This window comes from Taudactylus pleione, unplaced genomic scaffold (genome assembly GCF_031769625.1).
Source record: "Taudactylus pleione unplaced genomic scaffold, aTauple2 ptg001314l, whole genome shotgun sequence".
In the NCBI taxonomy this organism is placed as follows: Eukaryota; Metazoa; Chordata; class Amphibia; order Anura; family Myobatrachidae; genus Taudactylus; species Taudactylus pleione.
The window spans coordinates 486,900-513,273 of NW_028285714.1; the positions used below are offsets into that span (position 1 = coordinate 486,900).

General features: G+C 42.5%; 1 protein-coding gene across 2 annotated transcripts in view; it reads left to right on the forward strand.

Annotated features, from left to right (window-relative positions):
* Positions 1-19,064: 19,064 nt before the first annotated feature.
* The window catches only part of LDB3 (LIM domain binding 3), a 201,852-nt gene continuing 194,542 nt past the window's right edge, over positions 19,065-26,374 (forward strand). For both annotated transcript variants that reach the window (XM_088463088.1, XM_088463089.1), the window contains exon 1: positions 19,065-19,146. In XM_088463088.1, the coding sequence (XP_088319214.1) occupies positions 19,065-19,146 (82 nt within the window). The remainder of the gene's footprint in view (positions 19,147-26,374) is intronic.

Genomic DNA, 26,374 nt, shown 5'->3' on the forward strand with positions numbered 1-26,374 from the left:
ATTTGTTTTCTTTGTTTTTAACCACGCATATTTTCCTGGGTTTATTTCTTTATTTAAATTTGCTTACGCATGTCACTGCATCAAGCCTATCATAACTCTCAAGAGATTTGTGGCCCTGTCGAACACATGACTCATACACTAACCAATAGAATTGGTCCTGTTAATTACCCAAATACATTAGCCAATCAAATTTATTTTCGGGTCTTTATTAAAAATTATTTTTAGAAAATACATCATTGCCATCATGAGAGCCTCCACCCATCACCAATAGAGAAAAGCGTTCCGCATATGCGGAGGTACGTGGCCACCTGCGTTCCTTCGGCTCACACCGCCAGATCGGCCAGCTGGAGCGCAGGTGGTCCGACCTGCAACGGCAGACGCCCCGCTTGCTGGCATGCTTTCGCATGCAGATCGCGAAAAGTAAGTTTTTGTGACTGTGGTTTTCATGTTTATCTTTGTGGCCCTAACTGCGTGTGCATGTTTTCATGTATGTCCTATTTATTCTTTGTACTCATATCTGCATGGCCATGTTTTCATGTATGTCCTATTTATTCTTTGTACTCATATGTGCATGGCCATGTTTTCATGTATGTCCTATTTATTCTTTGTATTCATATCTGCATGGCCATGTTTTCATGTATGGCCTATTTATTCATTGTACTCATATCTGCATGGCCATGTTTTCATGTATGGCCTATTTATTCATTGTACTCATATCTGCATGGCCATGTTTTCATGTATGGCCTATTTATTCATTGTACTCATATCTGCATGGCCATGTTTTCATGTATGTCCTATTTATTCTTTGTATTCATATCAGCATGGCCATGTTTTCATGTATGGCCTATTTATTCATTGTACTCATATCTGCATGGCCATGTTTACATATTTGTGTTGTCAAAAATTAGTGTTTAACTAGGTCTGGGTTGAAAATAACCACAATTTGTTTCCCATCTTTTAGGGGCAGAGCGAAGACTACGGCGTCATCGGCGTCAAAGACGGCGCTCTCGGCCCCTCTCCCCAACCCCCAGCCAAACCTCAATACCCCAAAATTCCCATATTTCCCCCTCCTCCCCAGCCTGCACAGACCCTGTGGAGGATGTTTCGGGGCTCCTTCCCCTCCATCCCAATTCCCCCTCTCCTCCAACCACCCCTCTTGTAACTACCCCCTCCCGTGAATCCCAAATCACCCCGCCAACCTCGTTGGGGAATGTATTCACCTCCGAGGAGGACGAGGGAGTGGCTTCTGGAGCATGCGTTATTGTGAACGGTATGTTTTTATTTTTTTTTTAGTTTGTAGAAAAACCTGTTTGTATGTAATCCTGTGTCTGTGCCTTTTTTGTGTGGTTTGTGAGAATTTGTTGTAGATTTCTGTTTGTCTTTACCTTTTACTGCTGATTTCCCCATACACATATCACACCTGTCAGAATCTGATTTTTTTACTTGTAATTTTTGTGGGGACCATTTTTGGGGCCTTGGTATTTTTGGGGTAATTCTGCTTTTGGTCACAATATTGTCATTTTTGGTTAGCTTTGTTTGGCTTGTTTTTTAATGTGGTTTCATTATTGATGTATTAAGCCCCACACTTTTCTAACCCACAGAGGAACAGAGGCGTATGGCGGAATTAGCCGGATGTGTTGAACGGATGCATGCCTACGTCATCGGGCTGCTGGTGGTCCTTGACCATATGTCGGTCATCCTGCGTCCCTAATTTTTTGTTTTCATTTAAAAATAGTTTTCTAAATTAAAAAATTAATCTTAACGTTCTGTCTCATTCCTTGTTTCCAAATCTGAGATTGTTTACACTGACATAAGTAGACTCTTCCAGCAAGTATTTGCAATTATTGTGTGTTGTATTTTCTAGGAAAACAGGCACAAGAAACACCTAACAGTAACAATCTGATTGTCCTTTTTTTGTGTTTGACAATTTATATATTACTACATTTTACAGGTTCCAATTTGGGGGGCAACCAGCTTAGGCCGAGATTACAAAGCCAACTGATTGTACAGGATTCCTTTTGGTGTTGGTTTGGACCCAGAAAACATCTTAAATTTTAGCTCAACTTGCGTCATTACAGGATTACCCCTTAGTAAATTTTAACGTGGGTGAACCTGGTTACACTTGCTTGTAATGGGCAATAAAATTACCAAAATTGCAATCTCAAAACATTTATTCACAACATAACTAAAATAACAAAGTGTTCACTCACAAACAATACACACAGTGATAAACAAAAATACAACCCATAAAACAACATTTGAAAAGAAAAAAGAAAAATCAAGAACTGGTTGACGAAGGACCATGCCAACATGATTCCACAAATGTTGCGTTGCAATATGGGTTCCAGAATATATTTCCAATGTGTCCACATGAAGGATTTTTTAGGGTAGCAGGAAGTAGTCATCGTTGGAGTCCCAAAGATTATGAAATCAAACAGAAGATGGTGAAAAAAAAAGAAAATAATTAGATGTTCTCAAAAAATCCTTACCACATTGTGTCTAAACACTGTTGCAGGGGCAGAACTATGGGAGACAATGGAGGCACCTGCCGCCGGGCTCCAGCTCTAAAGGGGCACCTCCTCCATTGTCCACAACATATTCACCCCACTTAGGGTGGTAACTATGTACCCGGAGTGTACCGTCATGGCCGCCCAATACATCTGCATGCGAATTGCTACATTACAGTGTTATCAGCTGTAATGGGGGACATCAAATTATAACTTGCCTCCGGCGTCTGGGATGAACTTACGCCACTGCACTGTTGTGTTGCCAATAATTACCTAAAATATCTGGCCACCACATCATCGCGTATGGCCCCCCCACATACTGACCTCCGACCAACCTCGGGGGGCCATCCTCAGGTAAGGCATCCTCTGGCTGCATTGGGACACCACTCCTTATGGCGATGTTGTAAAATATCCCACACAGGACCACAATTTTCGAAACCATATCCGGCAAATACATGAGCTCGCCACCAGAGCGGTGGAGGCATCTGAATTGGCCATTTACCCAGAAGCCATGCATCACCAGCTTGTAGGTTGTTTAATTTGTGCCATATCCCTGATTGCCGGATGACGAATGAGTCATGTGCACTTCCGGGTAATTTTGCATTCAGGGACAGGATCTGGAGGGAGGCATCACATACCACCATTACATTCAGGGAGTGATAGTGTTTACGGTTGCGAAATATGGCCTCCAGACATGCTGGAGGCTGAAGTGGTATGTGAGTACCATCCACAACCCCTATGATGTGTGGGAAGCCAGCTATTTGGTAAAAATTGGCCTTGGTCACACTAAGGGCACCCATATCCAAAGGCATTTGAATAAAATGATGGAGGTGCTTGAAAAGTGCCTCCATCACTGCCCTCAGGATCCGGGAAAAGGAGGATTGGGAGATTCCCGCCACTATTCCCACCATTGTTTGAAACGATCCTGAGGCACAGAAATGTAACACCACCATAAATTGCATAAGTGGTGGTATTGCTGTAGGACTGTCAATTTGCCGCTCAAGATCACTCTCTATTAATGAGAGAGTGTCTATGATGATTTTGGGCGGAAGACGGTAGCATCTTAACACCTCATCATCGGGCATTCCAAAAAGAGTGACACGTGTTCGATATATCTGGGGCCTTGCACGCCTACGATGCCTACGCCTGGGACGAGATTGAGGTTGGTCGGCTTCCGGGAGCATGGCCAGAACAATCCGACCAAGATCAACCTGAAATGGCAAGATTTGAATGTAATGCTTTTTTCCCCCCCAAAAAAAGGAATTTTACTTAGCTTGATGATACAATCCAATAATGCTTACATGCCGGGGTATTGATTGTCATGATTGGCCCAACCTATAAATAATCACAATATAAAAATGCAAAAATTTAGGGTGGGCATTTTGGATTCTAAAGACAAATATAAAAGGGGAGAAACACACATTTGGGCAAATAGCAAAACGACAGTGCGCAGACTACCTCAATTTGGGCCCAAATGTATTAAACAAATGCTAAAGGGAAAACACAACCAATTTAACGGGTCTAAATAAGCATTTAAAAATGCGCTAATTAGTTTGCAAATACAAGTCACAATAGAAACAGATAAAAATGCGCTAATTAGTTCACAAATACAAGTCACAACAGAAACAGATAAAAATGCGCTAATTAGTCCGCAAATACAAGTCACAATAGAAACAGATAAAAATGCGCTAATTAGTTCGCAAATACAAGTCACAAAAGAAACAGATAAAAATGCGCTAATTAGTTCGCAAATACAAGTCACAACAGAAACAGATAAAAATGCGCTAATTAGTTCGCAAATACAAGTCACAATAGAAACAGATAAAAATGCGCTAATTAGTTCGCAAATACAAGTCCAAAAACACGCAGATAGAAAAACACGAATTATTTCATACATTTCTGACCAAAGGTTAAAAGTGTAAAGTCAAACAAAGTTGCGTAAATACAAACATGAACATTTAATAACCAAGTGAAAAAAAAAACTTACCAATAGATAATATATAAGTCTCCGGATCAAAAGGTCGTTGGGGCAGAGCCAAAAGAAACCTAACAAAGGCGAAAATTGGAAACATTAACGAGCCAAAATTCAGGAAAAGAAGGAGACACAAATTGAACAAAAGTTAGACGGCCAAAAACTTACCAAATAAATACACGCCAAAAAAAAAAAGCACCAGAAAAAAAGCGAACGGAAAAAAAATAAAGAAAAAGACATACCAAAAACAACTCCCACTAACGCCAAATCCAAAACCCGCCAACAATCCACTCCGACCAACGTAACCTCCAACAACCAACAACCGCCACCTCGACTCGAGACGCCCCAAGCTATAAATAGTGTTTAGTTTCCCGCACAAATTAAGGAGGGATCATAGGAACGCACAATCAATGATGCGGCCGAAAAATAAGGATGCATGTATAAATACGTCACGAGCCAAAAAAAACGTTCTGGTGTATTTCTTGTTTGGAGATAAGACATGGCTACAGACCAGGGAAACAATGGCCAACAGTCTGCCGGTAAGTATTTCAGGCATTTCAAAACAATGATTAATTTGAAACATAATATAGTGCAAATTGTGAAGCTTAAAATTCTCAACATTTAAACAAATAGGTGAGGAGGATGACATGGAAGAGGCTGCTGGGCCCAGTATTCTGGCCAAAGCTGGCAAAAAGAAAGGGCAGCCACAATTCACAAGAAAGGAGATGGAGGTTTTGGTTCAGAAGTGTGTGGACATCCTGCAACAGGCAGACAGGAATATGAGTGCAAGCCAGAAGTGGAGAATGTGGGAGGAGGTAGCCGTTGCTGTCAATAGGGTGAGTGATTATGTCCGTCTAGCCCGGGATGTCAAACGGCGGTAAGTAAAAACTTGACCCCCCTAAAACCAAAACCCATTTAAAACAAAAGGATAATGGTTCCAATTTCACCCACAGATGGGCCGACTTCAAATATCGCCTGAAGCAAAAACTGGCGGACAGGGCTAGGCATGCAAGGGGTACAGGTGGGGGACCCACCCCTGTGTCATTGGAGTTGAATGATTTAGAAGAGCTGGCACAGGGGTGTGTGCAGGCTGTGGAGGTGTTTGGCGTGTCCAACATGGATACGGACATGCCAGACTTTGCGGCTCCTCATGTTGTCCAAGGTAAATATTGTGATGTCACCAACTCTGAAATGTTATTGTGCCAATATGTAGATTCTAATGTGACTCTTTTCTCATTTTTCCAACAGAGACACAGGCGGATGAGTCTGCTCCAGAGGGGAGCCTTGGCCGCAGAATTTCTGCTGGCTCTGCAGGGGAGGAACCAGTACATCCGGCTGAGGACCCTGCAGAAGCCAGTCCAGGGCAATCCCCCTCGCAGGCAATGTCCCTCCTCACAGAACTCAATTTTAAATCGGATTTCCATACAGAGATTCTGCAGAGGATGGACGCCAGTCTGGTACGGGAGCAAAATGCTGCGGCCAACGTGACCATTGGTCAGGCCCTGGCGGAAAATACCAGGGCCAACATCCGCATCGCCAATGCCCTGGAGCAGCTCGTTCGCCAGCACATGGTGGAGCCGACCTCCCTTCCTGCCGGAACATCAGGATCCTCCACCTCTGGCTCAAAATCAGCCAATCCTCCAAATGTGCCTAGCCCTGTGCCTAGTCCAGAGGCCACAACATCTGCCTCTGGACGGGCAAGCCCGATGACATCCCGGACCCGGTCTGGCGCCCTCCCTCCCCCTGCCAAACGGGGGAAAAAACGTTGACAGCACTGGCTTCTTTTCCCACACTCCTTCTGTGCTTGCCCCATATTCCTTTCTGGCCTAAACTTCCCTCTCCTTTCTTGTGAATTGTTTTTAATTTTTAGCTTTAAGTTTCCATACCTTTATGTTTGCACAATGAAAACATTTTTTTGGAAGAACACTGCAAAAAATGTTTGGCCCAAAAATGTGCATGAAAATGTTTTTATTTTCCAATAAATTTGAAAAAAATGTTCGACATTGTATTCTGACATTATTGTAGAAATGGTTTACATTTAATCCTGGCCCACAAGGCAAAAATGAGCTCCCCCAAAATTTTCACGGAAAAAAAAAAAGGGCTCTTTAAGGAACGTTTTAAAATTTAGATAAGGATGCAAATTCTCCAGGCAAAAGCAAAATGGAAAAAAACACACAAACATGATGACATTATTGTTACAATAGCCCAAAAACCAAATATCAACCCAAAACAAAACACCCACAAATGTACGCTAATTGATTGTGTAATCCTGACATTAGCAGCTATGATTTCCACCTGCGTACGGTTTTGTGCTAACCCAAAAAACTGATTTCAAAACACATTCCAAGCCGGTTTTCAATACAACACTAATTGTTTTTCTGACAAGCCGTTATTAATCGATGCAACATCGTGGAGTGCCGGGACGGAGGAGAAGGCCATCGCCAATGAGGTCGAGTAATCCAGACCCTAAGCTGTGCGAGCATTTTGAACGGAAAGAGGATCATCCAGTGACGTATGAGTTGGTACGAATACATTTGACGTTCGCATCTGATAATGTATGTATGCCCCAAAAACGCCTCGCGACGCCTGCCTTTTTCCATCTCCACCCCCGTCAACGCCCAAAAATGCCCTGTTCTGTCAATCACATTTGACTTGTCACTTCCTGTACGCTATTTGACGAACGAGACAAAAAAAACTCGCAATATGCCGTACGCACATGCGCAGTGTTACACCGACGCATGCGCGCTTTCTCAACATCGGAACGCAACGAGCGTACTGCTATTAACGAGCGGCTCTGAATCAGGCCCTTTGTTCCAACTCCAGGTCAGACCCGGAATTTAGGTGGAAAAGGGGTATAACTGGGAAAAAGGTAGATTTTTCTTCCACCTATTCAGATGGCAACTTCTATAATCCAAATAACTGTTGCAGTCCACTTTTTAAAAAAATTTATGAATTTGTATATTATTACATTCCTCAGTACAATTCTTAGTGTTTAGTACAAGATCCAAAAATTCAATTTCATTTACATTATAATTAGAAGTAAATCTCAAATTAAAATCATTTATATTCAAATATTTCACGAGTTCATCGAAATCATCTTTGTCACCCTGCCACACTACCAAAATATCATTGATATATCGCTTAAATAATCGAATCATGGCAGTATAGGGATTATTGTTTAAAACATACAATTTTTCACTCTCCCCCATATATAAATTTGCTACAGATGGTGCACAAACAGTCCCCATTGCGCAACCGCATGTATGAAGATAAAAATATCTAAAAAAGTGAAATAATTAAATTTAAGAACAAACTCTAAACAATCGTTAATAAAATCGATTTTTGCAGCAGTCATATTTGTATCAGAACTGAGAACATCTTGTATTTTTAGCAAGTAATTACTATGGGGAATAGAGGTATATAATGACTCAACATCGATAGTTCCCCAACCAAAACCTTCTTCCCATTTAAATGTATCAAGGATTTGTAAAACGTGTGGAATCTTTGATGTAAGTATCAAGCTGCGAAACAAAGGGTTTTGAAAGATATCAACATATTCAGATATCCGTGACCCCAATGAATTTATCCCAGATACTATCGGTCGACCAGGAGGTGTGTTCCGATTTTTATGTATTTTGGGTAAATAGTAAATGCTCGCTATACATGGATATAAATTGTATAGGTATTGATATTCTTCATTGATTAAAATACCAGAAAATAACCCTTTATCTAATATTTTTTTCAACACAATCAGATAATCGCACATGGGATCTTTATCTAACTGTACATATGATTTTTTATCTGATAGTAATCTCAGCATTTCTTTTTCATAATCGGTATGATCTAAAATCACCATGCCCCCACCCTTATCAGCCTGTTTGAAAACTAGGGTCTTATTCTCAACAAATTTCCTTAAAGACTGAGGGCCTGATTCAGAGCCGCTCGTAAGAGGCCGCTCGTAAGCGGCTGCTCGTTCGCTCCGAGCGATGTTCGCACATCTGCGCATGCATATGGGTTGTAATGCGCATGCGCAAACCAGTCAGTGCAGTCAGAAATCGTGTGCTCGCAAAATAGCGAGTGCCTGCTAATTTGAGTGACAGGATGAGGCGTTTGTGGGTGGTAACAGGGGAAGGTGCTTGAAAACGGGGAGTGGAGATCCAAACGCAGGCGTGCCAAACGGTCAAAACGGGCGTTTTAAGGGTGTGCATTATTAACAAAGCAGCGTCATCGACCAAGTCACTTGGTTGTCTTTTAGCCTGAACTGCTCGCATGATTGCGGTAGGAAAATGCTACCACAAGAATAGCGAGCAGTTCATACGCCTTTCGATGTACTCGATTAATCTAATAAATAGCGGATATGACGTATGATGCAAGGGGCCAAGGGGCGTCTTTACAAAATAGCGAGCGCATGTTTCAAATGCTCGCTCAGACATAGAGGCGTCAACAGACCGCAAAGAGCGAGCGCTCAATTTAAATAGCCGGCCCCTTTTTCTGAACGAGCGTCTGCAAATAGCGTCCGGCTCTGGATCAGGCCCAGAGTCTCCATAGTAGTTACATTTCTGTTGGTAATTGGAGTATTCTCACATAATTTCTCAAAGTCTTTCTTAACTAGCTGGGTAAACATATCAATATGGGATCCTCTTGATTCTACAGGATAAAAGACTGAACTATTCTTGAGACCGGAAGAAGATTTTCAATTGTCTGATTCATAATTCCTTAAAGGTGCCAAGGACTTATTATCGTGCCTCAGAAAGTGACGTTTCAGAGTCAATTTACGTGCAAATAAACTTAAATCTATTTGTAATCTATAATTATTACTGCCCACATTCGGAGCAAAAGAAAGTCCCTTAGCTAGTAAGTTCTCATCAGCTGAGGACAGCGAGAATTGGGATAAGTTAAAAATCCCTTTACTCTTTGGTGCTAGAACAGTGCTTTCTTTTTGCGTGGTCCCTTTTCCCCCTCTTCTACCTCGTCTTCTCGGTATCTTTTTCCTGAAAAAGGTGGGGTGTACTAACCCTGGGTATTGTCCCCTAAAAAATTCCCTCTTTTGTGGGCTCCGAAAAAAGGTCTCCTCATTGGTGAAACATATTCTCTATCATTCAAGGTATTTAATGTACCAAACCGTTTCCTCAAGGCTGGAGAATAATTCCTATTTTGCTCGGTTCTATTTTTATTTTTAAAAGATTTATCTTTACTCACTATTTGCCAACATGGCGGCAAAGGTTCCCAATGTGATTTAGCCACTGGAGGATCAATTGTCAAATCAACCTCTGATTTTTTCCTCCATGCAGGTACAGGATTGGACTTCATAACAGGTCCTGTTTTAAAATTGTCTCTCCTAATTTTAGGCCAACTCCGTATGTTACCTGAATCGTAATCTTGTTTGTCTCTCTTAAACTTATTTGTTTTTCTTTCTATTATATCTGATTCTATTTTCTGAACTTTAGTGGTGAGATAGCGATTGAAATTAACATAATCACCAGTGTTCTTTAATGATTCAATTTTTCCTTCTAAAAGGGACATTTCTTTTTCTATTTCTTCCAACATTTTCTTTTTTTCATAAACAATGAGCCGCATTAAATCAAGTGAACATTGGTCTAAAATATGATTCCATTATTTAAAAAATTTGTTGTTTGAAGTACCAAAGATAGGATTTTTGTTAATCCGTAGTCCCCTTGGAATCCTACCATATTTTATATAATTCTCCAACCCAACAATATCCCACCATGTTCTCATTTCCTTCATAGTGAGTTGTTCTGCCCTAATAAAATTATTGTCTGCTGAAGGTTCATTAATAATATTAATTACATTTGAGTGAAAATCCTCACAAAACATTTTTGAACATAGTTTAAAACGATCCGCCCTTAAATCGGCAAATCTTAACATGATAAATCTAGATCTGCAGCAACCAAACAAAGGACCAAGAGAAATTAAACAAATACAGTAAATTCAGTGTGCAAATCAATCAATCAATCAATGCATAAACACATATAATACTGTGAAAAGTTTTTTAGAATCCAATAAATAAATGGACTTTTGGAACAAAGTAAATCTGTGTCACAGACGCCAGATATAGCACAGGCCACAGGTACCACACAGGCCGGCGTCTTCCCTATGTTAAAACCCGGATCCAAGCGGGTATTGGTTTATCTGGAATTGAGAGCAAGAAAGAAGGGGCATAGTGCATGAAACTGTAAAACAGATTTTATTGCAGACAGCGGACATAAAACTTGTTCAATGAATATACGTACCACAATCAGCGGTCAGATACCACCGCAAGTAATAAAAATGAAGAAGCCTTAATTTCTCTCTCGCTTCGGGGCTTGCACACGCACAGTGCGGCCGCTGCACGTGCGCAGAGCCCAACATCGACCCACTTGCGAGCGCTCAAGCGCTTGCGAGTGGGTCTGAATGAGACCCTCAGTCTTTTAGCTGTCTCAATATAGGTCAGATGTTTATGGTCCATGAGAATAGTCACCACATGATTAGCCCCTTCTCGCCAGTGCCTCCAGTCTTCAAAGGCCCACTTGATGGCCAAAAGCTCCTGGTTACAGATATCATAGTTTATTTCAGCGGAATCAAATCTCCAGAAAAAGAAGGCGCATGGGTGAAGCTTGCCATCTTTGATATCCTTTTGTGAAAGGATAGCGCCCACTCCATCTTCAGAAGCATCAACCTCAACAATGAATGGGAATTCTGGCTTGGAGTGCCGGAGAACAGGAGCAGACACGAAAGCCTCTTTCAATGTATTAAAAGCCAGAATAGCTGTAGATGACCATTTTGCGACCTCAGCTCCTTTTTTCCATTAACTCCATGATGGGCGCCACAATCGAGAAGGACTTAACGAACCTACGATAATTATTGGGGAATTAATTACATACGATATTATTGGCGAACCCAAGAAATCGCTGGATGGCCTTCAGCGTTGTGGGTTGTTCCCTATCCAGGATGGCTTTCACCTTGCTAGGGTCCATAGAGAAGCATTGTGAAGAGATTACATGACACCTCCTTCACCTCAAAGTTGCACTTCTCTAATTTGGCATATAGGTTATTAGCCAAAAGCCTTTGCAAGATTTGCCACATATGCCCACGATGTTGCTCTACTGACTTGGAATAGATGAGGATGTCATCTAGATAAACCACTGCACAGACTACCAGAAAATCCCTTAACACCGCATTAATGAAATCTTGAAAAACAGCTGGGGCATTGGAAAGGCCAAACGGCATGACAAGATTTGAAAAATGTCCCGAATGAGTATCAAATGCTGTTTTCCACTCACCTCCTTCCCTGATGCGAATGAGGTTGTATGCACCTCTAAGATCGATCTTAGAAAAGATGGTTGCCTCTCGCAGTTGATCAAAGAGTATGGAGATGAGTGGTAAGGGATACGCATTTTTGACTGTGATCTTGTTCAGTCCTCGGAAGTCTATGCAGGTCTAAGGAATCCATCTTTCTTCTCGACGAAGAAAAACCTCGCTCCCATCGGGAATTTCGAGGGGTGAATGAATCCCTTATCCAGGGCTTCCTGAATGTATTCCTGCATGGCCTTATCCTCCAGAATGGATAAGGCATACAATCTGCCCTTAGGGAGTCTAGCACCAGGTAACAGATCTATGGCGCAGTCAAAGGCCTGGTGTGGCGGCAGGATATCAGCCTTTTTCTTGGAATAGACCTTGGCAAGATCCTTGTTAGGAGCAGGAATAGACAACAGTTTGGATGAGAGTGGCAGCTAACCGAACCGGATGGGACAGACATTGTGAAAAGCACGTCGATCCCCACTCAAGAATCTCACTGGTTTGACACTGGATAATGGGATTATGATGTCTAAACCATGGTAACCCTAAGACAATTGGAACCAGCGGACACTGCAGGGGCAGAAAATAAATTTTTTCCCGATGGAGAGCTCCAATGGACAACTGCAAGAGTGGCATATGGCAGGTTACCGGGAGTTTAGACAGACTGTTCCCTTTTAGACTGATCACCAACATAGTTCACCAAGGACTACGGATTGAGGCCTGTGGTCTTGAAGAAGGAGATGCCCATGGTTTTCCGCTGCCCCGCTGTCGACAAACGCAGTAACAGAGACTTGACCGTTGGACATGGTGACGACTGCAGTCATGAGGACCAAATTCTCTGGGGAGATACAAGGCCTAGATGTACCTCCCCTAAGTCATCTAGACCCTGCCTTTTACCAACTGTGTCGGTTTCCCAGAGTTGAATAAATAAAAGGAAGACCAACTCTTCTCTAACCGGCTCTCCCGGAGTCTACGATCAACACGCATGGCCAGGCACATGAGTTCGTCTAGAGAATTAGGAGAGGGATACTGGACCAAGATATCCTTGATGTTATCTGATAACCCCCAACAATACTGACTATGCAAGGCTGGGTCATTCCAGCCAGTATCAAGTGCCCATCTGCGGAAGCCAGAACTGTTTCCTCAGCCGTCCTGTTCTCCTGTTTTAAAGACCTTAGATTTGCTTCTGACATAGCCGCTTTATCTGGCTCATCAAAAAGAAAGCCCAAAGCAGCGAAAAAAGGCATCTAAGGTCTGAAGTGTGACACTAGTGGAAGGAATACCAAAAGCCCATGTCTGTGGATCCCATTGTAATAAGGACATGACAATCCTGATCTGTTGGAACTGTGAGCCTGAGGACCTAGAAACAGAGCCTACAATTCTCTCTGAAATTCAAGAACTCCCTTTGGTCTCCAGAAAACTGGTCAGGCAAGTTCAGTTTTGGTTCAATCATAGCAGGAACAGTGGTATCCCGGGTCTCTTCTACCCGAAGAGAGAGTTCCTGCATAAGCAGCTGAACCTGTGTGGTCAGAACCTGGGCTAGGCTCTGAGTATGCTCCATGGCAGGAGATCAAAGGGAACTACCCTCAGTGTATTATGTGTGTGGCCAATGATAATGTTATGCCACCTGGGTTACTTTGAGGGTGTAATCTGACTACCACCTTGAGGGCAGGTAATTCTTGGTTGGATGCGGCCATGCTTCAGCTTTGAAAGCAAGAAGAGGTCTTGGCAGGATGGACCTGTAGGCCGTGAAGATGAGGCAGCCTTTGGGCCATCCAGCAGCCTTGAGGGCTGGGATAAACTAGCTTACTGTGGCCAGTGGGTGTAGTAGAGATGCAGCCTTTGGGCTGTGGAAGCAGCCTTGAGGACTAGTATACCTTGGCTAGTTGCAGCCTGAGGGCCAGAGGTGAGATGCAGCCTTTGGGCTGTGCAAGCAGCCTTGAGGGCTGGTTGGCCTTGGCCAGTTGTGACATGAGGGCCGGAGGTGAGATGCAGCCTTTGGGCTATGGAGGCAGCTTTTAGGGGTGCTAAGTCTCTGACCAGGTGAGAACAAGGAGGTAACATGTTGCCAGGTTCACACTGGAGCAGGCACGCTGAATTGTGCAACAAGGACACTGGAGTGCGGCCCATGTCACCGGGCTGACACTGGTGTAACAATACTGGATTGCACCCTTGGGACACTGAACTGTGGCCAATGTTGCCATGTTGACACTGGCATTGGTTTACTAAATAACGTTCTGAGGATGCTAGAGTGTGGCCAATGTTGCCGGGTTGACACTGGCAAGGATGTGCAGTATAGCACTCTGAGAACGCTAAAGTGCAGCTAATGTTGCCTGGTTGACACAAGCCAACGGACACCAACGTGTGCCCAGGGGTGCCCTCTGTACTGCTAGGATGACACATACGGCTGAGCGCAGAGATGGACACTGTGCTGCCTGGATGACTCATGCAGCACACAGCAAGTGGAATGCAGATCATGCCACCTGGATGGAACACAATGGCAGAAGAAATATAAAACAACTGGAACACTGGAACTCTGCTGGCATACAGGAGACACAGTCACAAACCAGAAACACGAAACTCTATCACCATCATGGAGTGAAGGGCTGGCTGGAATTTAACAGAAATAGGGCCCAACCAGAGCCAGCCTCCCTAATGAGAGACTAGTGAGCAGCTGGGCTCTGCACAGACATGATAATAAATGTGTGCACCTGATACTGCACACAGACAGGCAGTAATTAGTACAGAGCCTGAGCAGCAACTAAAACTGGAACTGCAAACAATATGCTGCTACCACAGATCCTAACAGGAGGAAGGAGGAGACTTCAGCGAATGCTTCCCCGACATTCACCCCACACAGCATTGGCAGTGCGGCAGCTTGTGACATTCTGCTACTGATGTTTCAAGCACTAGCATGAAATAGCAGTAGCAGAACCACCAGGGTGAAAGTCGGGCCAAACACATTCAAACATCTTCTGTAACTTTGCATGCACCATCTTCTCGTTCTGATTCTACGTGTCACCTTTAAAATAGGCAAATCAGTGCACAGAACATTAAGGCTGAAAAACAAACCACAAACTTCATACATCCCTAAGGAGAGTATAAGGGTCTAAATAAGTGCCTGACAGTTCTGATTCTGACACTGTAATCATAGAGAAGCCTCCTCCCATCATTTCTTATCCCTCTGCAAATGTGAGAATGAGTAGCAGTAAAAGTAATGATAATGACCTTGACAGTGAGGATGCTACTAAGGAAGTGCAACAGGATGAGGGGGATATTTGTGTATTTGACTCTAATGAGGATAATGATGATGCATGTGTTGGACAAGTTTAAGTTGATTAAATTCAGGAGGATGATATTATTTGTATTAAAATAAGTGAGCAACCAGTGACAAAAGTTCTTGCCAGTAATAAGAAGAAGCACATTGTCATGCCTTCCATGTGGAATAATTTTTTCCCAAATTCTGAAAACATTTGTCAAGGCATCTGTAACATTTGTGAGGCTGAAGTAAGCAGAGGTAGGGATGTTAACCATCTGGGCACCTCCTCCCTCTTACATTATTTGCAGCAAGTTTATTCAAGTTACTTAACAAAATATAGAAAATCTTATATAACAAGCAGTACAGCATCAGCTACCAGCAGCATGGAAAGATCCCAGCACATGCAATCTCCACTGCCAGCACCTTCATTATCAACCTCCTCATTAGCGATTGAATGTAGTCCTGCATCCAATTTGCAAAGGAAAACTGACTGCCCCTTATCCAGGATTCCCAACAAGAATCTGTTCTTCCTAGTAGGGCTGCTGTTGCTGAGGATGGATCTTCATCACAGAAGAGGACCAATAAGAACACCAATAGTTTCAAACTGTGAAAGAAGCATTTTCAAGAAGAACCAAGTATGATAGTCATAATCCTTGTGCACAGCGAATCACTGAAGCTATTACAGTTATGGTAGCATTAGATCTGCATCCAATATCTGCCATCAATGCATCAGTTTTAAATGATTATTTGAGGTCATGTGTCCACGTTACCAAATTCCATCACTATTCGATTTTACCAGAACAGCAATTCCTCACCTGTACCAGAACGTTAAACAAAATGTTATTCTTTGCCTAGAAAATGCCATTGTATGAATGATCTGCTTAACTACAGATATGTGGACAAGCAGAACTGGTCAAACTAAAGTCTACATGACTGTGACAGCCCAATGAGAGGGTGTATTGCCTTCAGCAGCAGCAGCAGTATCTAACACACAACACCAGATCATTCACAGACAGGCTACTCTCTGTATCCCTGGTTTCACTGAGAGGATTACCATTGTCAATCTTTTGGAAAAACTTAGGAATGTGGTAGCAAAATGGTTTACCCTGCTTATATTCTTGTCAAGATTTGTCATTTCTGATAACGCAAGTAACATTGTACAAGCTTTACGAATGGGTGAATTTTGACACGTATCATGTTTTGCGCACACAATATACTTGGTGGTTCAGAATTTCTTTAGAAAAATGACAGAACTATGGAGGAGAGGCTGGCTGTGGCCTATAAAATTTCTGCCCATTTTCATCATTCATGAACCACATGTAGAAGATTGCAGCAGCAGCAGCAGAACAGTTCCATTTGTCATGCCATCAAGAGGTAGTAATCAGTTGGAATTCCACCCTCTATATGCTTCATCAACAGGAGGAATAGCAACTAAGCCATCCAAATATACACATCAAGCCTATGAGATAGGGAGAGGGGGACATCTTGCAATTGGATCAGTACATTTTGGCAACTATGCAAGCAATTTGTCAGCTCAAGTGGCACATGGCACAACAACATCTTCTGTTTCAGTTTCTCTTGCAAATGCTGCAAAAAAACTGACCTTTTCCAAGAGAACCACTAGTGATGAGGATGAGTCAACTCGGCATACCAGAATGAAACATGACATCTGGTTAGGCTTGAAAGAATTGCCCACATATATTGTCACCTCTACTGTGACTCAATCTGAAACAGTAAGCATCAAAAGAATGGTGGAGGCTGCATATTGGGCATTTGCTCTTCTTCAGGAGGCCGGGTGTATGCAGTCTCCTGTTTACAGCTGGCATCATCATCTGGCCAATGTCAGTAGTTTGAACAGAGGGCCTGATTCAGAGCCGGACGCCAATTGCGGACGCTCGTTCAGAAAAAGGGGCTGGCTATTTAAATTGAGCGCTCGCTCTTTGCGGTCTGTTGACGCCTCTATGTCTGAGCGAGCGTCCGAAACATGCGCTCGCTATTTTGTAAAGACGCCCCTTGGCCGCTCGCATCATACGTCATCTCCACTATTTATTAGATTAATCGAGTACATTGAAAGGCGTATGAAGTGCTCGCTATTCTTGTGGTAGCATTTTCCTACCGCAATCATGCGAGCAGTTCAGGCTAAAAGACAACCAAGTGACGTGGTCGATGATGCTGCTTTGTTAATTATGCACACCCTTAAAACGCCCGTTTTCACCGTTTGGCACGCCTGCGTTCGGATCTCCACTCCCCGTTTTCAAGCACCTTCCCCTGTTACCACCCACAAACGCCTCATTCTGTCACTCAAATTAGCAGGCAATCGCTATTTTGCGAGGACACGATTTCCGACCGCACTGACTGGTTGGCGCATTACAACCCATATGCATGCGCAGATGTGCGAACATCGCTCGGAGCGAACGAGCGGCCGCTTACGAGCGGCTCTGAATCAGGCCCAGAGGCCCTGATTCAGAGCCGGACGCTCTAAAAGAGCGCTCGCTCTGAATCAGGGCGTTTTGGGTTTTTTTGTGCGGCCTCCTGGCCGCTCGCATAGCTGTGGGTGACCACCCACAGCTATAGCGAGCGGCCAGGTTGATGGTCGCGATGGTCAAGACCATCGCGACCATCGGGCTTGCGATGAGACCCTTGTGGTAGCTGTGGGTGACCACCCACAGCTATAGCGAGCGGACAGGTTGATGGTCACGATGGTCAAGACCATCGCGACCATCGGGCTTGCGACGAGACCCTTGTGGTAGGGTCTCGTGGCCACAAGCCCCAGAGAGATTTCGGCTCTAACAGAGCCAGAATCTCTCCACTGACATCACTTGTGATGTCAGTGGGGCCACCCCCAAACGGCAGGCGTTCTCATGGGAACGCCTCCGTTTGGGCAGCCACTCCCCCGGCCCACCCACCAAAGGGGGCGAGCTGTCACTCAACATCGACAGCTAGCCCCCTTTGGTACGAGACCCGGAGCGACGGATTGCCCGTCACTAGCCGGGTCTCGCGCATGCGCTGTGGGATGCTATCAACCCGGTTTGCGAGCGCTCAGCGCTTGCGACCGGGTCTGACTCAGGTCCTGAGTGTTTTAAAACTTTATCTGTGTTATCTGGTACAAATCTGATGTTGGGTTTGAGATGCTCAGCTTATGTCGTACTGTAGACAAAAAAACACAATAAAGTACATTTGGCAACTTTATTGATGGAGACACTGTAGCATATGTACATAATGCACTCTCTATTAGGAAGTGTATCTAGAAAATTATTGCAGGTACAGTACAGTAGAAATAGGAAAGTAAACCATTTGGGTGCATTTTGCACATTTGTCCCTTAAACAAAGTTCTCCAAACTTGACTTATCCTTTAAAAATTCCAATATTTATTTTTAACCCAGAAATGTCAATTCTCACAAAGTATGTTGCTAATAAACTCATTTTCTTTATTTATAGAATGAGGGAGGGTATTCTTTAAACCAGGGAGCTCATTAAATCCAACAGATTAGCCATCATAAACTGGATGTAATGGTAATTAAAATTAACTATTAGATCTATTAGTAAAACCTTACAATAGAGGCCTAATTCAGGCTTTCCATAGTTCGATATGGGTCTGCCCTTTTGGGACTCCATAGTAATCTGATGACATCAAAAGGGTTTATGTTTAAAAATGTGTAAGTAGCAAACAGCATTCAGAATAAACATTTATAAATGTTTACAATGAGCAGAAAGGGCTTGGATTACAATTCAGTTTGTGCTATGGATAAAAGTTTTTTTGAAATAAACTTTAAGTTCAACATTTTAAGTTTTAATTAGTGATAAATTAAGAAAACTAAATAAACAAATGACATCAGTATGAAAAAAAAGAAGTTACAACTACAGGTCTCTCCATCAGAAAGATGTTATCATTCTGGCTTATTTGCATTTCCTTTGATGATTGATAACACCATGTGTATCTTCAAGATAGATAAGTGGAACTGTAAGTCCACCTTAAGAGCCCCCCCCCTGCCCTCCTCATCTCCTCTCCATGAGAATGACGTCATGCTGGATGCAGGGATCAGATAAATGTGCTTATGGAGCAACTGTTGAGCCACAAGAGCACCAGAGGGGATCTGCAGAACAGCTCCCAGGTAGAAACTAATGCCTTATCCACTATCTGCAAGCACTAACACCTTTTCCAGAGACACGGGGGAACTGCCACCAGTTCTCCCCATTCTAACTTTCTGCATGGTCTATTATCACATAGCTCTTAGCACTCAGTTATTCTTCTAAACAGTGCCTGACAGTATTATGTTGTTTGCATTTCCCTTGCCTGTGCTTGCTGTGCCAGCTGGGACTTACAGCAGCCCATTTGTTCACTAATCACAGGGGATCAGCTGCTTTGCAGAGCTCTGTACAGGCTGCATGGAGATTGATGTTGCTGTGTAGTTCGGCTCTCTTAATATCACTAAGGTTGCATACACTTAATTCACCAATAGCCACATCAGATCATTGTTTCCATACAACTTTCCTTTACTTAGTTTCATTGGACCTTGCAAAGAACAACATTTTATTGTACATTTACATGTGTATTGTAATACTAAATTGTGGAGGTTAATACGTTAACATGATAATAATCACTGACAAATTATATCAACTGCAAAAAATATTTATGATCAGTTCATTTAGAGAAGATGTATATTACTGCTAATAGTCATTGAACGGTAAAATATTGACCACTCATAAAAGTATCGTCCTCAAAGCTGACTGAATATACTGTAGTACATACTGTAGGTTTCCACATTATATGTGTAATAGCGAAGTACTTGGTATAACTAATACTACTGTGTCCATTATTTTCTTAAAGCAATGTGCTTACACTAAGTCATTCTCTCCACATGGTGGTGGGGTGATACCAATGTACTGTGCTATAGCAAAGTACAGTTACATTATTCGGAATTAGTCAAGGATTATATTTATGTGGCAGTTGCACCAACATGATTAAAAAATTAATTTTAAACTTGGCCAAATTAGAAAAATGGGCATAGCAGTCATTACCCAAGTCGCACTCTATATTATGTAAGGCCCTGCAGTACGTCCAGTACACATGAAAATAATATATTTTCACACATTTTATACCTTAAATGCCCAATATGCAATATGGGCTTTTTGACTAATTATTTGATCATATGAGGGATAAATAAAGTTACACCTCATGTTGTCTCCAGCTTAACTTTGAGGTTCAGTGCAGGGTCCTTTGGTAACTTGAGTCTGACTGGTCATTACTAGATAATATAGTGATGATAGAGAATAGATTCTGGCTTCAACCCAGGGTCAGACATAACCATTTTTCTGTCTGACGCTTTACTAATGTAGATTTTTTGTTAACCCTTGCATTACCCAAAGTATTATTACTACATACATTATGAGCTTTATTAAAACAACTACTATCTCACCAAGACAACTACTGTAGTATTTTTACAGTTGATTCCCTACAACATACAGGTTGAGTCTCCATATCCAAAATGCTTGGGACCAGGGGCATTTTGGATACCGGAATATTCCGTATTTTGGAATAATTGCATACTATAATGAGATATCTTGTTAATAGGACCCAAATCTAAACACAGAATGCTTTTATGTATTATATACACCTTATACACACAGCCAGCAGGTAATTTTATACAATATTTTCAATAATTTTGTGGCTCAAATAAAGTTTGTGTACATACATGAAATTCATTATGTTTCATGTACACCTTATACACACAGCCTGAAGGTCATTTTATACAATTATTTTAATAATTTTGTGCCTTAAACAAAGTGTGTGTACATTGAACCATCAGAAAGCAAAGGTTTCACTATCTCAGTCATGCTAAAGAAATTCCGTATTTCGGAATATTCCGTATTTCGGAATATTTGGATATGGGAGTCTCAACCTGTATTGCCGCGTAAATCCTGTTGTCTGAGTAAAGTGTTCTTTATTAGACCACTGACCACCCCATTTTAAGGCCTAACACAACATATTTTGGACATATCAAAGGTAGGAATAAAAAGAGACAACTCCTAAAGATGTTATGTTCCATAGCTAAACATATAACGGCTTGTTTGCACATTGATTTTGCAAGATACCATGTGTAAAGTTCTCAATGATAATGTATAATGGGGATCTTTCTATTTACTAGCTCGATCCATTAATGTTAGAAAAGGGGAAATGTAATAAAGGGCTGTTTGTCTTTTGCAATAGAATTTAAACAGGTGTTGTCTTTTTTATCTTACCCAAGTATCTTGGGTAGAAAGATATAGGTTTCCAGACACAAAATACTGGGTTTTGCCTTCAAAATGTAGTTTTAAATTGCTGGAAATCTTCTGCTTTGTCAAATCCAGGAAGGGTTGCCATGTCAGTAGAGCAGGAGGCATGGCAGCAGCAGTGGGGGGGGGGGCGTAGTGGACGTGATCACGTCATTGTTGCCTGCCCCCGCTATACAGTGCACTGTAAAGCAGGGGATGGGGCTACATCATCTCCCCCCTGGACCGCCCACTTGTGCTCTTTACGTGGGCAGCTGCGGTGGAGGGGGAGACACTGCAGAGGCAGGTGCACTGGACTTCCAAGTGGTCAGGAGCTCCACCCGATTTTTAGGAGCCTCTCAGCTGTTCCGAGAGAGTAGGAAATTATGCACTGTTGTGTTATCACCATGTCCGTGGCATATTTAAAGTGTAAAATGAAAGTGTGAACAAGCCCTAAGACATTGGGCCTGATTCGAGTGTGGATGGAATGTCGATGTTGGGGAGTGGAGTGATTTCTTGCGACAGCACGGCGAACGGCGATTGATTAGAGATGGCGAATGCAGTGAGGATTTATTTGCAAAGTGGGTGACAGGTAGTGACTGTTTAAGGGAGGTAACAGGGGGAGTCGCCACAATTTTCTGGGCGTGTGCTAGTCAGTCACTGCAAATTTGTTCATATTTGGACTTACCTTGTTGTCTTAGTTGAGATGTACATTGAGAGACACCATAGAGTTACTCATAAGTTTGATTGTGTGACCGATGTGCGACTGATGTTGCCAATATTGCGTCTTTTGTACATAAGTGGCAGATCTGAAACACCGATGGTGGGCATCTCTGTTCACAAGAAAGCGGCTGAGGCATTAGTATATTTTCGCGAGTCTGGTGCATCTAAAATCGCAGTTGCGAATACAACAGCGGCCACCTTTAAATCAGGCCCATTGTCAGAACCCTAATATTTCCAAACCAACATTTTATGTATGATATGCAGTTACTCTTGTACTGCAAACCCATTAAGTCACACTAAAACCTATTTATACACCCATGTGTCATGTCAAACTGGACTCAACTTCCACATTGCCCATCTGAAGGCCTGATGGTCTGACCAGCTGCTTTGGACAGTTCTCATGAGCTGCATTGCAATGAGTTCTGCTCCCCTGACTTCCTCCTCAAACTCAGGCAGTAATGAATGCTGTACTGTGAGATAGATTACAGTCACACCTGTCACCTACAACACAGTCAGGGCCAGGCTAGGCTTGATGTGCTCCTAGATACTGGCCAAGGTCTGTACCCATAAAATAGATTTTGAAAGAATCATTAAACCTGAAATGTTAATTACATATACAAGTCAATGCAGAATATTAAACGAACATAATGCTAATTTGAATCAAATATTCTTTTATCGATCGGGATGGTATAACATCTATTTCTCATTCCATTTTGCTACTGCTTATTTTGGACACCTTAGAACCCAGCAACCACATTTGCTGAGAGGCAGGATTACTACTAATTTTACCTGATAAAAAGAAATCTTATCATAAGTGAATATACTTGTTATTATGTGGAAGACGGTTTCCAGTCTGTGATCACCACAAACACACAAATTGTATGGATTAAGGCCCTGATTCAGAGCCGGACGCTCTGACCAGAGCGCTCGCTCTGAATCAGGGCCCACCTCCATTAATATGGAGCGTCCTCCTGGACGCTCGTATAGCTGTGGGTCACCACCCACAGCATATACGAGCGTGCAAAATGATGGTCGCGATGGTCTTGACCATCGCGACCATCGGAACTGCGAGTAAAAGCCTGCGGTTGGGTTTTTCAACCGCAAGGCCAGGAGTGATTTTGGCTCTATCAGAGCCAAAATCACTCCCACTGACATCACTAGTGATGTCAGTGGGGCCGGCTTCAGACGGTAGGCATTCCCTTGGGAACGCCTCCGTCTGGCAGGCACGCCCCCGGCACCCCCACCAAAGGGGGCGTGCTGTCAGTCACCATCGACAGCACGCCCCCTTTGATGAGACACTCCGAGCGAAGGAAAGTCCTTCGCTCGTCGGGTCTCGCGCATGCACGCGACGGAGCTCCCTCCGTCGTGCGCATGCGCAGTGGGGACCAACGACCCACTTGCGAGCGGACAGCCGCTCGCGAGTGGCTCTGAATGACCCCCTAAATTTTTTGCATGACTATTGAAAAATCAGATGAAAGAGCAGTTTATACCTCACATGTGAGTGGTCATATTCATAAACCACTTCTCTGCTGAGGGTATTTTCACCCATGTGTTGGGGAATTTTTCAACATTTGCCGGTGTCACATAGCAACATTAATATTACTGATTTGTATGCAGTACCCACAGAAAATTATACCTTATTGTTTTGGGGAGCACTATAAGCCCTCCCCCCATTTATTGGAAACAAAATATTTCTGTAGCACTGGGTTATTATCACCAGTCAGTAGCTTCTGTGTGCAAGCAGCATTTCAGTGTTCATATGTGAGTGCCTCAAGTGCAATTATGGGCATGATAGGGGAACTCTTGCTCATTTATGGAAAACTTATGTTATATGTAGTGCAAGGTAATATTGCACAGAAAATCTGCACCTGTCATAGGGCTGTTGCAAGTCTAAAGCATCTACAGCAACTAAAAGTGGGCTTCTCAGTCCTTGCACGGTCAGACATACACTTGTACCTAAAGGGCAGGTCTGATACCTGCATTAGCTTAACCACTTAACTGACGAATTCTTTTTCCAAAAACCGCACCAAAATTGTCGGTTTCTTTTATGAATGAATTAGGTCAAGAACATAATTTTAAACTTATCCATCACTATTTTATTTGAAAAAAAAATTTTTTTTAAAACCCAGTATACCATAAAAATTTTTAAGCAAACTCTAGATATTGTTTTTGAGGTTTTTTTTTGTAAAGACTTGTTTTCTTACTAGCCATCGCTCAAATAGGCCAGTTGTATGATATGGTTGACTGTTGTACCTTCACTCCATTATCAGCCACAGAGCTCTGTAGTGGCTTCCCTCAGAAGTCTCCTACTTGCAGTGCCTGCGTGGTGTGATGCAGCTCACATTTCCTAACAATGATCCAACAGGGCTCACTGGGGTGAGTACTTGGACATTAATTTGTAGCCTTTTTGCAATTTTGTGCATATCTATAACATTATCTTTCATTTTCTTAGAATGCTATTTGGTCTTCAACTTTCCTTAAGATTTCACGGTATGACCAATGTTATTTGATTTAGGGTTTTTTTATCAATAAATGTTTACCTTTTTAATGAATTTCAGGTAGACGCTAATTGAAAGCCAATTGTTAGGGCAATATCTTTCATCTGTGTAAACTTGGAGTTTCCACAGCACTTCTGCAAGCAGTATTTTTAAGTTTTTATTTAATAAAAAAAATCGTCAGAAAAAATAAGTTCTGAGTTTGAAAGTTTGTGAGTCATTTGTAACAGACAAAAATATGTTGACTTTTATAAAGCAATCTGCTATATATTTGCTAATCAAGATCAATCCTGCTGGCACCATATTATCATAGATCTATAATATCCTTATTCTGATTGTATTTCCTCATTAAATCTGCTTTCGACCAATCTTATGGCACTGACCTACTTATGAGAGCGTACAAAAATATAATAAATAGTGGTCTATAAATTATTGAATATAGTACCCATAGTACCTATAGTACACATGGGTGATTACCATCTTGATCGGGCTTTTTATCTGCCCTAATCTTGTACATACTTGTCAAAGCACCATCTATGATGCTTAAGAGGATGTGTTCTGCTGCATCTGAGAGGTTTGTTGTAAAATTGACCTGCATCCAACTGTAAATGAGCACCAAAGCAGCTACGTAGTTTGTCTCCTGGGGTAAATGGCAGCATCTTGCATGCAGCAGTCAAATAGTAGCAAATCAGCCTAGAGCCTTGGCTCATGTAGCCACAGATAGTTTTATTTGAGAGCACAATATAACAGGGCAACAAATAAACCATAGCTGCCCGGCTCTAACTAACATATAATTCCCTCTCATAAGGTTGGAAGCACTTACAATCACAAGCAATGGTCTCTGTCTACAAGCCTCAACTTGCTCCCCCAGGCAGTAAGAGACTGACTAGAGAATCTGAACTAACTTTTATCAGCCTCTCCCAGGTGGTCTGGCAATCAAGGTTGCTAAATTAGCTTCTATCTACCAGACAGAAGCTAGGAACCTAGGGCATACTCCCTATGATAATTTCCCCAGTGCTTTTGTTACATATTCCCCCTCCTGTTTGTGTGGTGGAACACCTGTAGTGTGTGAGGAAGAGGAGAACAGTTTAGGAGAGGAGGACTGGCCAACGTGGTAAACATAGGAATAGAGGGCAGGATGAAGTGATGGGGGGTCGGGAAAGAGCCAATACAAGTGGGGGGAGGGGCAAGGATATATTGTATATGTATGTGTGTGGGCTAGACAATGGGACTAAGGTGCATATGCGATATAAAGCTCTTTTGAGCTAAGGGCTTGATTCAGAGATGTACGCTAATGCCATCGCAGTTGCAATCCCATGCGCAGCTGCTGTGCGAAATATGCAAATGGCACAGATGCCAAAGATGCAGCATCAGTGGCAGATCATTTGATTATTGCAGTCCTGAGTAACCCTATGGCTACTTAGAATTGCCGTGGAAACTGAGACGCTGTGCACAGTTTTATTGTGTATGGGATCACACACACAGGCAGTGACACACCCAAAGAAAAGTCACGATACGCCTGAATTTTTTTATGCCACCCCCGTTACCTCCCCCAAAGGCTCACTGAATATTAATCAAGCTGTGAGTAAAAAGTTGCTGCAAGCGACCACAGCATGTGCAATGTGACTTAGAAGCACTTGTATTTTACTGATAACCCTACATAACAGTGAAAATGTTTCCAACATGAAAATAGTTATTTCTAATTGATTTTAGAATGCAAAGAATAAGTATGACATTTAAAATTCTCAGTTAGCACTGAGTTCCGAGATATAGCCATTTATGATGATGATGGGTAGTTTGTTAAATACTAGGGAAGTTTGGCATCTAGAGAATATTTATATACGTAGGTTGGCAAACCTGAATATAGTCTAAA